This window comes from Notothenia rossii, assembly GCF_949606895.1.
Source record: "Notothenia rossii genome assembly, contig: scaffold_473, whole genome shotgun sequence".
Classification (NCBI taxonomy): Eukaryota; Metazoa; Chordata; class Actinopteri; order Perciformes; family Nototheniidae; genus Notothenia; species Notothenia rossii.
In genome coordinates, this window is record NW_027639819.1 from 1 (window position 1) to 14,515 (window position 14,515).

Genomic DNA, 14,515 nt, shown 5'->3' on the forward strand with positions numbered 1-14,515 from the left:
GTTAAACAGATCACAACAGCTGGTCAACAGGTGCTACTCACCTGGGTCTAAGCTAATACGGGTTAAACAGATCACAACAGCTGGTCAACAGGTGCTACTCACCTGGGTCTAAGCTAATACACTACACAATGTTACACAATACGAAGGTACAACACTCTACTTGCACTCGGCTAAGTATCTGCGGATTACAGGGGGAGCTAACAGTATAACACACACAAGAAGTATCGCAATGCTAGAGGCGTCTGTCTCCCAACACAGAGCCTCCCGAATGATCTCCGTTCCCAGCCTTTGTACTCCTCCCCCCGGGGAATGTGCGGAAAGGGCGGGGATTGGATAACGTCTCATCCAATCACCTCTTCGGATGCAGCGAGGGCGGGACGTCGGCGGCTGTAACACCCCCTCCCTTAAGACAAAACCCCACAGGGTTTTTGATGAACCATACCCCACAACATAACGAACACAGAACACATCACTACAGTCTGGACAGAGCATCTGCAAACATGTTCTCTGAAACCCTTTTTGTGTCGGATCTGCAGGTTGTAGTCTTGGACGATCAGAGCCCACCGCATGAGACGCTGGTTGTGATTGTACATGCGGGACAAAAAGACAATGGGATTATGGTCGGTAAATACTGCAACTGGCAAAGAACTAGATCCGACATAAACTTCAAAGTGCTGGAGAGCTAACAACAAAGCAAGGGTCTCCTTTTCAATGGTAGAGTACCGAACCTGATGTTTGTTGAACTTACGGGAGAAGTAACAGACAGGATGATCCACTCCATCCGCATTCTCCTGCAGTAAAACAGCACCGGCCCCCACTGCACTGGCATCCACCTCTAGTGTAAAGGGCTTAGCCAGATCGGGAGCAGCGAGCACAGGAGCGTGACTTAAGAGTGTTTTTACGCACTCAAATGCATATTGGCACTCAGGGGTCCAAACGTAGTCCGCCTTGGGACTTATCAAATTAGTTAGCGGTTGGGCTACAGTGGAAAAGTTGCGACAGAAACTGCGGGGTAGTAGCCTGCCATGCCGAGGAAACGGCGGAGGTCACTCTTGGTGCCGGGCACCGCACATTCAGTCACCGCAGCAATCTTAGATTCCACTGGTCGGACTTGGCCTTGCCCAACCTGCTTCCCTAAGTAGGTGACAGGAGCTTTCCCAAACTCACATTTGGCCAGATTCAAAGTAAGAGATGCTTGTGCGAGCGGCGGTGAATACCTGACCCAATATCTGCATGTGCATCTCCCAGGTGGGAGTGTACACAATGAGATCATCTAAATACGCATTACAGTTATTTATTCCTGATTATACAGTATTCACCAGTCTCTGAAAGGTGGCAGGAGCGTTACACATACCGAAAGCCATGACGGTGTACTGTAGGAAACAGTCAGGCGTAGCGAAGGCGGAGATTTTCGAAGCATGGTCTGTTAAAGGTACCTGCCAATAACCTTTAAGCAAATCCAATTTACTGACGTATTTGGCGGAACCTAAATTGTCGATGCAGTCCTCCATTCTCGGCAATGGATAGCCATCGGGCACCGTAACAGCGTTCACTTTACGGTAGTCCGTGATAAAGCGCGGAGAACCGTCAGATTTAGCCTCTACTAGGCACGGGGAGCACCATGGACTAGAGCTCTGTGTAGCTAAGCCATTAGCTACCAGATATTCCGCCTCCTGTTTCATAAGGGCGCGCTTGGTCGGATTTGCACGGTACGGGTGCTGCTTAATCGGCCTCGCGCCTTTTACATCGATGTCATGCGTTATCACATTAGTTTGTGTCGGGACATCCTGAAAAAGGCACGAGAATTGAGCCACTAACTGGGTTATGTCATGCTGCTGCTCCGCCGGCAGATGACCTAACGTAGTGGGCAGAGTCTCTATCATCTCCGAGTTACATAACCGGGCACCCGGCTGGTGATGGGAACGCATCACCAAACCGTCATCAGATGGGCCGGAACTATCTGTAACAATTAATGCGGAAGCAGCTACTCTTTGATTACCCAACCCCCCAGACTGGCTGTCAGCAGCGATGCGCGAATTATAACGTTTCAACATGTTAACATGGCAAACGCGCGTTTTACGTCGTCTCTCCGGAGTGCAAATAACATAATCGGTGTCACTAAGACAGTCACGGATTTCGTACGGCCCGAGGAATTTAGCGGAGAGCGCAGCGCCAGGGATAGGCAATAATGCAAGAACCTTTTCCCCTATCTCAAAATGCCTAGGAACAGCGGCACGGTCATAATTACGCTTCATGACAGCCTGTGAAGCGGAGAGCGACTCTCTAGCGAGTGAATTTGCCCGGTGCAGGCGCTCACGAAACTGACTAACGTAATCCAATACGTTCTTATCTGGAGGAGTATCAGCCGAGAGAAACTCATCATGTAAGATTTTAAGGGGGCCACGGGGCGTATGGCCGAAAACGAGTTCCACGGGGCTGAATCCTAACGATTCCTGAACAGCTTCACGAGCTGCGAACAAGACGAAGGGAATTCCCTCATCCCAGTTTTTTTCCGTTTCCATACAGTACTTCCGCAGCATGCTTTTTAGGGTCTGATGCCACCGTTCCAACGCACCCTGCGACTCTGGGTGATACGCGCTGGAAATAACATGTTTCACTTGTAGTGTTTGGAGGACCTGTTTGAACAACTTGGATTTAAAATGTGTCCCTTGGTCACTCTGAATTACCCGCGGTATTCCAAATGTGGAAAATAATTTTGTCAACGCCTTAACTATAGCGGCGGCTGTATTACTACGCAGCGGAATAGCTTCAGGGAAACGAGTAGACGTACACATAATGGTGAGCAAATACTGTTGACCCGTTTTCGTACGAGGTAAAGGGCCAACACAATCTATCAACACCCTTTCAAAGGGCTCACCTATAGCCGGTATGGGATGTAACGGAGCTTGCGGAATTTTTTGGTTAGGCTTACCGACAACCTGGCACACACGACAGCAACGGCAAAAGCTAGAGACATCCTTCTTTAAACCTGGCCAAAATAAATGTTTGAGAACGATCTGATAAGTTTTAGTCACGCCCAAGTGTCCCGACCATTTACTCTCATGCGCTACAGATAGTACATGTTGACGGTAGGGCGCCGGCACAACTACCTGATGCGCTACACTCCAGTCAGCTTCAGCCGTAGTAGTGAGGGACCATTGGCGCACTAATATCTCCTTATCCAGCACATAAGCTACCTTCTCACCCCTTGCTTTGCTATTACTCACCACCTGCTCGAAACACTTCGCAAGCGTCGGATCAGCCCTCTGCGCAGCGAGTAAACGCTCTCGGGTTACCGGGAGTGTCGAACCGTCAACGACTGGGCTGGCAGGTTGCGCTGGCGCAGTGGCCACGGCAGGGGAAAGGGAAACCACAACTTCTGATCGTTTCTCCGGCATCTTGTCATCTGTAAACAGTGTCCCAAACATAGTATCATTTAGAGACACATCTGAGTCACTTTTACGCGCCTGCGCACGGGTGACAGCACAAATGGGGAAAATGTGGGCATTTGTTACCTCAGGCAGTACAGCCTGCGGAGAATCCAATATTTCAAGCGCAGGAGTTACCTTACCTCCTGCAATGTCATTTCCCATTAAGAAAACTATACCACGTATGGGTAATGCTGGGCACACAGCAACAGGGAAGAATCCAGTAATTAATCTAGATTGTACATGTACATTGTGTACGGGCCGGGGCACATAACCCATTTCAATGCCACATAATATTGATCCATACCCACACGCTGATTGGTCGGAGAATGGCAGGGCAGATGCAACAATCACCGACTGGGAACCTCCAGTGTCTCGTAGGATGCGGATGGGTCTCTGATCATCAGACTCACCTGTTAACGATATCAATCCCTCAAACACCAAAGGCTTAAAGCAGGGATCTATTTCTTCATCATGGTCGGAGGGAGGAATATTGGGTGACTCCGCATTAATTAAACCAATGCCTTTCGGCCGGGTCAGACTTGGTGGTTGCTCCTTACGTTTACGAATCATGCAGTTAGCAATAACATGTCCAAACTGATGACAATAGTGGCACTCTCTCTCCTCTCTTGTTACCCTATACACATTCCCCGGCTCAGAGGGTGCAGCAGACGCACTGGGTGCCCTCTCAGTAGCGACAGGGGAAAACACAGTTTTATGCATCAACACATATTCGTCAGCCAGTACAGCAGCTGCGGAGAGCGACTGTACTCTCTGTTCGTTTATGTATCCCACAATGCGGTCAGGCAACCCCCTTTTAAATTCTTCCATGAGAATTAATTCTTTCAGAACAGAGTACTCTGCAGCGTTACACGAGTCAATCCACTTCGTAAATAACATCCCTTTTTCCCTGGCAAACTCAACATGGGTTTGATTAGAACCCTTTCTATGGTTCCTGAAGTTCTGCCGGTAGGCTTCGGGAACTAGCTCGTACACCCTAAGTATGGCACGCTTCACCAGGTCGTAACTTAAGCTGTCCTCTAACGAAAGAGCAGAAACTGCCTCTTGAGCTCTCCCGTGAAGCCTACACTGCACTAACAACGCCCAGGCTTCAGCCGGCCACTGTAGTGCCGCTGCAAGGTGTTCAAACGCACAAAAATACGCATCCACTTCAGTCTCGAGGAAAACCGGCACTAATGCTACATTTTTCCCTACATTGAAGGCAGATGGACGAGAAGGAAGTGAAAAGCTTTCTCTAGGATTGCAAATAACACCAGATGCGCGCAGTTCGGAGTCTAGGTCTATCTGCCTTATCCGGATCCGGACTTCCTTATCTGCTTCGATTCTTTTTGCCTCCAACTGAAACTGCCTGTCTTGCTCCCTGTCTTTTGCTTCCAACTGAAGTTGGGCGATGCAGACTTTGAGTTTATTCCCTTCCCGGGAATCTGTACTACCAACCGGAGAGGGTGGACATTTACGAGGCGGCCTGAGCAGTGCTTCACACGGCTCGCCCCCCACGCTGCCATCACTCTTCTCTTGGCTAAATGTAAACTCCGCCGCCTGCCTCTGATTTAACGGGTCTTCAGTTAAGGCGTTAGACCCTGGGAACTCAGCGGGCACAGCCAGTACTAGTAATTCCCTTCTCACCATCTCATCCCCCACCAATGCCTTCAATTCTTCCTTTAACATCTGCCGACTCACCACAAGACTGAAGTGCCGCGCTATTTCTATCAAGTCGTCCTTTTTACACCGGTCCAGCTCCTCATAGGACGGCCAAACTAAGAACGACTCTAAGGCGAAGGCCGCCATTCTCGGGTGTACTGCCCACCCGTATTTACAAAAGTGTTTGTTGCTATAACAAAACCACCTATAACCCCAGGGATTCTATTCAAAGTATCCCGGACACGAGCCCCCATGTGTTATGTTCCCTATTGGGCTAGGGGAGCCAAAGGGGAAATAACACGACCAGAGTGGTATTGGTAATAATTATAAGTGGTTTTATTACACCAAGAGATAACTTAACAAGGAAGTTTATAAACACAACAAAACCCTCCCGTTACACGGGGTACAAATGGTGACTCAAGAAGCTGCACACACACACAGTTGTAGCTGGTCTACAGGTGCTAATCACCTGGGTCTAAGCTAATATGGTTTGCAACGATAACAGCTGGTCAACAGGTGCTACTCACCTGGGTCTAAGCTAATGCGTGTTAAACAGATCACAACAGCTGGTCAACAGGTGCTACTCACCTGGGTCTAAGCTAATACGGGTTAAACAGATTACAACAGCTGGTCAACAGGTGCTACTCAACTGGGTCTAAGCTAATACACCTACACAATGTTACACAATACGAAGGTACAACACTCTACTTGCACTCGGCTAAGTATCTGCGGATTACAGGGGGAGCTAACAGTATAACACACACAAGAAGTATCGCAATGCTAGAGGCGTCTGTCTCCCAACACAGAGCCTCCCGAATGATCTCCGTTCCCAGCCTTTGTACTCCTCCCCCCGGGGAATGTGCCGGAACGGGCGGGGATTGGATAACGTCTCATCCAATCACCTCTTCGGATGCAGCGAGGGCGGGACGTCGGCGGCTGTAACAAACGGTAACCAAACAGCTGACAGAATTATACTGTAAAGCTTTTACTCGATACGTTACTGTAATATGTTTTACAGTAATGAACTGTTGCAGATTACAGTAGGTTCACTGTAGAAAAACAGATTGATGCTGGCAAACATAGCTGCCAGTAGTTTGGTAATTCAACGGCAATTTGTGTTACAGTGTACATTAAAGTTGACTGAAACCATCATAAAACCCCCAGAGACCATTACAATCGAATACCACACATGAAAATGGTAAATGTTTAAATATATCAGTTTCTGGTCCTTGTCATCATTGTCTCCTAAATGCTTTTACATTCAGCATTTACTCTTTCACACACATTCATTCAGAGGCCTACAGAGAGACACATTCATCCTTCGTTGACGATGCCATTAATGCAATTTGTTGTGAAGTATCTTTCCCATGAACACTTGGGTTTGTTGACTGCACCCTCGACCTTCCAATTGGTGGATAACTATTCCACTGAGCCACAATGGCCCCTAAACTAACAACTATCTTGCGATGGAATCACACCAGTCGCAGCAGAACTGGGCCAGGGCCGAGGATTTGTTTTACTTCCTACTATTTTAAGCAAACCTTCAGATCCGTCAGAAATACTTGGGGGATGTAAAGCTTAGCAGTCAAATTATTTCCCCAATTGTGATTAGTAAACAGGTATTTAACTTTAAAGAACCCTTTCCAGAGGCCTGTACTACGAAGCAGGATTTTCGCTTAGCGGGCTAACTTCAGGGAAAACTTGGGCTTTCCGGTCCTACGACGCGGGTTATCAAGTGGATCGCTCAAGCCAGCCGTGTCCTATCTAGTTAGGTGCGCGTTCACATGAAAGGGGTGGTATTTGGAGCATTTGACCAATCACAAACATGGAGAATCATACTGACAGCGCAGCGTCATACTTCCTGAATGAAAAGTCAAATATAATAATAGTCAAATATGAAGAAGTTAAACTTTAAACATCGATGACTTAAACACTTTATCCAGGAGAAAAGCCACATAGCTGCACATGCAAGGTGAATACAGCTGGTAAAAGAAAAAAGTGTTTGAAAGCGTACATTAACAGGTTTATGATATCACTGCCCCGTCTAAGACACGATCTGACTTTAATTACATTTGTCTCGAGTGTTTCGTCAACTTAATGTGTTGCTTAAAATAATACTTCTGCATACAGTATGTGACACTATAAGTGTTGCACGGCCAGATACGGCTCAAGAAGCTGACTCAGATAAGGAAATATATGATACATTATGATGTGATATGATGTGATATGATGCTGGCAAACATAGCTGCCAGTAGTTTGGTAATTCAACGGCAATTTGTGTTACAGTGTACATTAAAGTTGACTGAAACCATCATAAAACCCCCAGAGACCATTACAATCGAATACCACACATGAAAATGGTAAATGTTTAAATATATCAGTTTCTGGTCCTTGTCATCATTGTCTCCTAAATGCTTTTACATTCAGCATTTACTCTTTCACACACATTCATTCAGAGGCCTACAGAGAGACACATTCATCCTTCGTTGACGATGCCATTAATGCAATTTGTTGTGAAGTATCTTTCCCATGAACACTTGGGTTTGTTGACTGCACCCTCGACCTTCCAATTGGTGGATAACTATTCCACTGAGCCACAATGGCCCCTAAACTAACAACTATCTTGCGATGGAATCACACCAGTCGCAGCAGAACTGGGCCAGGGCCGAGGATTTGTTTTACTTCCTACTATTTTAAGCAAACCTTCAGATCCGTCAGAAATACTTGGGGGATGTAAAGCTTAGCAGTCAAATTATTTCCCCAATTGTGATTAGTAAACAGGTATTTAACTTTAAAGAACCCTTTCCAGAGGCCTGTACTACGAAGCAGGATTTTCGCTTAGCGGGCTAACTTCAGGGAAAACTTGGGCTTTCCGGTCCTACGACGCGGGTTATCAAGTGGATCGCTCAAGCCAGCCGTGTCCTATCTAGTTAGGTGCGCGTTCACATGAAAGGGGTGGTATTTGGAGCATTTGACCAATCACAAACATGGAGAATCATACTGACAGCGCAGCGTCATACTTCCTGAATGAAAAGTCAAATATAATAATAGTCAAATATGAAGAAGTTAAACTTTAAACATCGATGACTTAAACACTTTATCCAGGAGAAAAGCCACATAGCTGCACATGCAAGGTGAATACAGCTGGTAAAAGAAAAAAGTGTTTGAAAGCGTACATTAACAGGTTTATGATATCACTGCCCCGTCTAAGACACGATCTGACTTTAATTACATTTGTCTCGAGTGTTTCGTCAACTTAATGTGTTGCTTAAAATAATACTTCTGCATACAGTATGTGACACTATAAGTGTTGCACGGCCAGATACGGCTCAAGAAGCTGACTCAGATAAGGAAATATATGATACATTATGATGTGATATGATGTGATATGAATGATAATGGGACACATGGACGTCTGCACTCACAGTGCTGCGGACTGTAGGCTACGTAATGTTACTTTGATCCGGTTACTTATGTTGTGGCAGATATTTAAGTAAGCTTGCTTCACATAATAGTATAATAATAGTATAATAGTTATTATGGTCAGATTGCTCTGAAGATGGGAGGTGATATTCTATTAATTTTCACGTTCATACAGTCTGTGATTTTGTCCGGCCGTCTTTCCTGCGACGGCAGTTTAAACTATATTTCCTCCACACCCTGAGCTCTGATTGGTCAGCAGGCGCGGTGCTTTCACTGAGTTGATCTCTTATCCTGGAACCTATCCTGCTCCGGAGCAGGGTAGCCGTTCAGAATAAGTTATCTAGCCCGCTAAAAAGAGAACCAGCGTCGTAAGACCGGAAATCCAGGAAGTTAGCTCGCTAAACGAAAATAATGATTCGTAGTATAGGCCCCAGGTTAGGTTGCAGGCTAAGAGATCAACTCAGTGAAAGCACTTCCTGCTGACCAATCAGAGCTCAGTGTGCGGTGTGACGGCCCCTAGGCCCGAGACTCAGGTCCCTGGTTAGCCACTCCCCAAATCAGGAGAGATTGCTGACACCTGATTTGGCTTGACTGCTCAGCTACAACTATGGGTGCCTGAGCAGTCAGTCTCTCTCTCCTCTTGGGTTGCTTGGCTCTACTGGACCTTGGTTGGTTTGTTCTTTCTTTATATACTGATGCATGTTCACACACCCACACACCACACACATTATTGATTAACTGACTTCATAGTTAATTTAGTTTCCTTAAAGAAATGCACTTCAATTGGATGAATCATGTGTGGTCTCCTTCCTTTGTCCGTCCTTGAGCCAGGGCGTGACAGCGGAGTTTAAAGCGATTAAGTCATATTACAGGAGAAAGGAAATACAGTTTAAACCTCCGTTGCAGGAAAAATCCAAAAACAAATCACCGACTGTGTGAACATGAAAATGAATAGAATATCACCTCCCATCTTCAGAGCAATCTTACTATTATAACATTAGCGTTAAGAAAGCTTACTTAAATATCTGCCACAACATAAGTAACCGCATCAGAGTAACATTACGCACAGTCCACGGCACTGTGAGTGCAGACCTCGATGTGTCCCATTATCATTCATATCACATCATAATGTATCATATATTTCCTTATCTGAGTCAGCTGAGCCGTATCTGGCTGTGCAACACTCACAGTGTCACATACTGTATGCAGAAGTATTATTTTAAGCAACACATTAAGTTGACGAAACACTCGAGTCAAATGTAATTAAAGTCAGATCGTGTCTTAGACCGGGCAGTGATATCATAAACCTGTTTATGTACGCTTTCAAACACTTTTTCTTTTACCAGCTGTATTCACCTTGCAGGTGCAGCTATGTGGCTTTTCTCCTGGATAAAGTGTTTAAGTCATGGATGTTTAAAGTTTAACTTCTTCATATTTGACTAATATTAAAGTTCACTTTTCATTCAGGAAGTATGACGCTGCGCTGTCAGTACGCTTCTCCATGTTTGTGATTGGTCGAATGCTCCAAATACCACCCCTTTCATGTGAACGCGCACCTAACTAGATAGGGCACGGCTGGCTTGAGCGATCCACTTGATAACCCGCGTCGTAGGACCGCTTAGCGAGAGCGCGTATGTTTTGGATTAGGCCAACCAGCTAACTCAAACATATCCAGGTTATGTTGAATCAGCTTCGTAGTACAGGCCTCTGGTTCTTCTGTGACCTGCCTTACATGCACACCCTTCCACAGTTGTGTCTAAACTATCAGCTCTGTATCTGGTTACTTCTCCATCAGAAATACTTGATGTTCCCAGTACCTCCTGAGTGAGAGAGTTGATCCTCTGCTGCATGTTGGTGGTCTCTGATTGGATCACACTGGTGTCGTTGATGAGGGGATCACAGGAACAGCACAGTAACCTCTCCTCCCCAAACTCACTGATTATAGGAAACTGAGAAGAAGAATGCATTGACTTATTATAAATGTCTTAAATGTAAAGCGTGTGTGTGTGTGTGTGTGTGTGTGTGTGTGTGTGTGTGTGTGTGTGTGTGTGTGTGTGTGTGTGTGTGTGTGTGTGTGTGTGTGTGTGTGTGTGTGTGTGTGTGTGTGTGTGTGTGTGTGTGTGTGTGTGTGCTGCTCTCCACCTTGACCTCGTAGTGTTTGAGCTTCCTCTTGATGCTGCTGTTTTCCCTCTCCAGACTGGCCAGCCGGGTTTTTATATCATGATAGGCGGCAGCCAGGGCCAATCCTGACGCCGGGTACATGTCCTCTGGCATCCGATTGGCTGACCAGCTGATGCCGGGAATGCCCACGTCATCCCTCAGACCCTCTCCGCCTCCTCCCAGCAGCCCCAGCTCTCCTCTGCGGAATAGATCCATCATCAGTTGGCTGTAGGAGAGGGAGAGAAAAAGTTAGAGATGACTTCTGGGAAATGTAGTGCAGTAAAGTCCGACTGGACTCGGAGAGAGACAGACAGAACAGGCAGTCACTTTGCAGTCTGCACTGCACGTGCACTAAATGGCAAACAACCTGCCTAGCCCCATGCCCTGGCAGAGGTGGCTGATAGTATGTGTGTGTGTGTGTGTGTGTGTGTGTGTGTGTGTGTGTGTGTGTGTGTGTGTGTGTGTGTGTGTGTGTGTGTGTGTGTGTGTGTGTGTGTGTGTGTGTGTGTGTGTGTGTGTGTGTGTGTGTGTGTGTGTGTGTGTGTGTGTGTGTGTGTGTGTGTGTGTGTGTGTGTGTGTGTGTGTGTGTGTGTGTGGGGGGGGGGTTCCACCTGCCCATTGAGCCTGCGAGCCAAAGGTTTGTTGTTTCCCATCTGCTGCACTTACTGTAAGTACATCCTCTTTTGCCTGCCGTGTCTCTCACTAGCAGTTTCCTTGGTTACTGTGGAACATTTATTTAATTGAATAAAGTAGAATCACATAAATACCTGAAATAAGGTATGTGGTTAACACAAGCTTAAGTGATTTTCACGTTCTGTTCTACAACAGAAATACATCAGTAAATACCCCACTGGTGAATGTTGAAGCTTAGTGTGTCAAAAAACCTTGTTAGCGGTTGCTAACAAGTGGCTAATGAGAGTTTTGAACTTTATCACACTGAACATTAGCCGCCTTTAGCTTAGCGTTGGGATGCGGACAACCGTGTTTATAGCTTAACGTTAGATTTTTACTTCTGCCAATTGCATTTATGCTTCAAAAATCCTAAAGTGTTATTATTATGTGGAGATTATCCTGCTGAACAAAATGTGTAATGTGTAATATTCCAAAATGCAATGGAAAAATCCAATTGCTTTTTGTCAGGGAGCTCTTGTGATTCTAACCCCTGGGTCGGCCTACAAAAAAACCGTCATCACTGCACCTCTCTATGGAACCTCCGTACATTATAATTAGCTGTTAGCTCTGTTATTTAGCATAGTAGAAGTAGGATGCTAACAAAAAACATTGACCTGTTGTTTACAATGTAGCAGACCTCATGTAGAACAGGGTTCAGACACTGAGCCTGAGGGGATATGCGCTGCAGCTGAATAAGAGAAGCTCTGCGGATACATTTGAGAGATGGATCACGTTTTGTTCTACGACATTAATTACATCAGCAGGGACCCCACTGGATTTTTGAAGAGTTTACGTGTCTGAAAAACGATGCTTTTTAACTGGCTACAGAAGTTGTCGAGGACGTTGTACGTCATTACGCCGAACACGTAAACACTCCCGCTAAGTTTGTTTGCCCCTGTTCTGCTTGAAATCAAATACCTGCGCTCTTGCAAACTGTTAAAACAAACGCTTCAGCTTGTAGAATTTAGAATCTGTATTTTTTAATATGGATCTTAAGTTGGCGTGACGTTGAAGTCGTGCGACCCTGCTGTAGTTCGTTTATAGCATAACGTTAGCATTTTATATCTAATATATATATAATATTTCTAAATACAATACAATAAATTATTTTATTTGTAATATTGGTTATTCAAAAATGTTCCTTAGGTGCAGCGGTTGTTACAATCCTGGTCCAGTCCGAGGCCAGAGGAAATTAACACTATTATGATCATTTTAACTGAAGCTACACACAAAGCTAGCTCTCCCTGTCCTTTTTTAATTCATACAATATTACTCCCTTGTGTGTGTTTGCATGGAGCCTGAAGGCAGCTGCAGAAGCAGAGAGGTCAGAGTCTCTGTAGATAACTCCCACTCCCTCACACACACATCGGCCCACACACTGCTTGTGTCTTTTGTCTCTCTCTGCACCTCTTCCTCTTTACCTCCCTCAGTTCTATTTAACTTTTTCTGCAGGAACACACACAAACACACACACACACACACACACACACACACACACACACACACACACACACACACACACACACACACACACACACAGTGCCAACCAAGGGCAGATCAGAGGAGCCATATGTCTTCATCACATGGTTGTTTCACGTATTAATGAAACGCTCCAGCCCGCTTTACCTACAACCCCCTGCGGTCAAATACAAAGCCCAGCGGACTGCCTCATCATCGTTGTGTGTGAAGTAATATTCCATGTTTAGCTATCAAGCTTTAGTCTCATAGCTAAAGTGATATTGCAACCATCAAATCTTTACTGTGTGTTACTTACAGTGTCGTAACATTCAGAAATTAGCACTCTCTGCTGAGCTCTGTGCATGGGCGTAGGAAGCATCCTGAATGTGTGGGGAACATGTTTGACGGGGGGTTTGGGGATCCCCCCACGAAAAAAATATATAGATTTCCTGTATTCTGGTGCATTTTAACAGGTGGTTTGATACTTTTATGTGGCTATACTAGCATGAGGAAAATGATGGGTACATTTTGTAATTTCATCCAGTAGTAAAGAAAGGAAACATATTTGATTATTAATTCAGAGCCGTCTTTGAATGAATAAAAAGCAGTTTAAATACCCACTTTTTTGTACATTTATATACAACAATAAATATTTGTGAGTGCATTGGGAGATATTGTTGTGGAGAGTCATTTATATATAAATCGTAAAATACATTTTTGAATCCTTCTGTGAGCATTTATTAATATTGAGACTGATCTGACTCCATACAGATGTTAAGTTCACCTAGGAATGGTATCATTGACTTAAATGTTCAAATAAATGTTGCTCTTCTGTCTATATTGGTCATATGATGACCCTTGATTGAAATGTTTCCAGTTCAATATCCCCACTGATTTCATTACAATTTTGGGATGAGAGTCCACATCATAATTTACTCTAAACTGTCATGTCCCTTTCATCACTCACCTCAGCAATGAACCTCTCTCCACTGTCCCTGTGTTCTGCCTCTGACTCACTCTCAAGCGCCTAGATGTCAAGAGAGGTGGTGAAGTGATCATTATTTATTGAGCAGTATACTCTTTCACATTGAATCATAACAAGTCATTCTGAATGTAAATACAACTGACTCTAAAGTAAGTCCCAGTCTGTGACATTGGACATTTTTGAAGACTCAAAGTCCCAAGCAGTAGGTAGAATATGAGCTAATCTATTGGCGCGTTTCCACTGCAGCGGGAAGCTCGCTTTAAGCGTGCCGGGCCGTGCGGGGCCCGTTTTTGGTTGCGTTTCCACTTGGCTGGGCAAAGTCCCCATTTTCGGTGGCCGGTACCCGGTTGAAACTCCGGAAAATGCTCCCGTTTTTGAATGTGCATTAAAAAACATAAAGCAAGGTGAAATAAAATGTTAGATGTCAGTAAAAACCAGTCTATGGTAAAAACAGAGTAACAGAGTTGTGCCTGTTTGTAGCGTTAGCGTATTTCTTCTTCTACTACTTTTTCTTCTACTTCTTCTTCTTCTACTTGTAGTTCAATGTAGGCTACCTGCCCGCAAAATATATTATAAATATTGACATAGTACTACAACAAAGCTTTAAACGAGGTAAGTTACAAATGTATGTTCTCAATCGTCAAGTGTGGGATTCAATATTACATTAGTTTCGATTCGATTTTTACTATAATAATAATAATAATAATATGCTGTGTATGATATAAAC

At 44.9% G+C, this 14,515-nt stretch overlaps 1 protein-coding gene across 1 annotated transcript; it reads right to left on the bottom strand.

The window, feature by feature from the left end:
- Window positions 1-54: 54 nt before the first annotated feature.
- LOC307027359 (uncharacterized protein) lies at window positions 55-13,973 on the bottom strand. The gene is made up of 4 exons (XM_079695593.1): window positions 13,771-13,973; window positions 10,656-10,899; window positions 10,331-10,462; window positions 55-6,026 (listed from the first exon to the last, which is right to left on the bottom strand). Exons 1-4 carry the CDS (start codon window positions 13,860-13,862, stop codon window positions 5,871-5,873), a joined length of 624 nt encoding a protein of 207 aa, XP_079551719.1. The 5' UTR covers window positions 13,863-13,973; the 3' UTR covers window positions 55-5,870.
- Window positions 13,974-14,515: the final 542 nt, after the last annotated feature.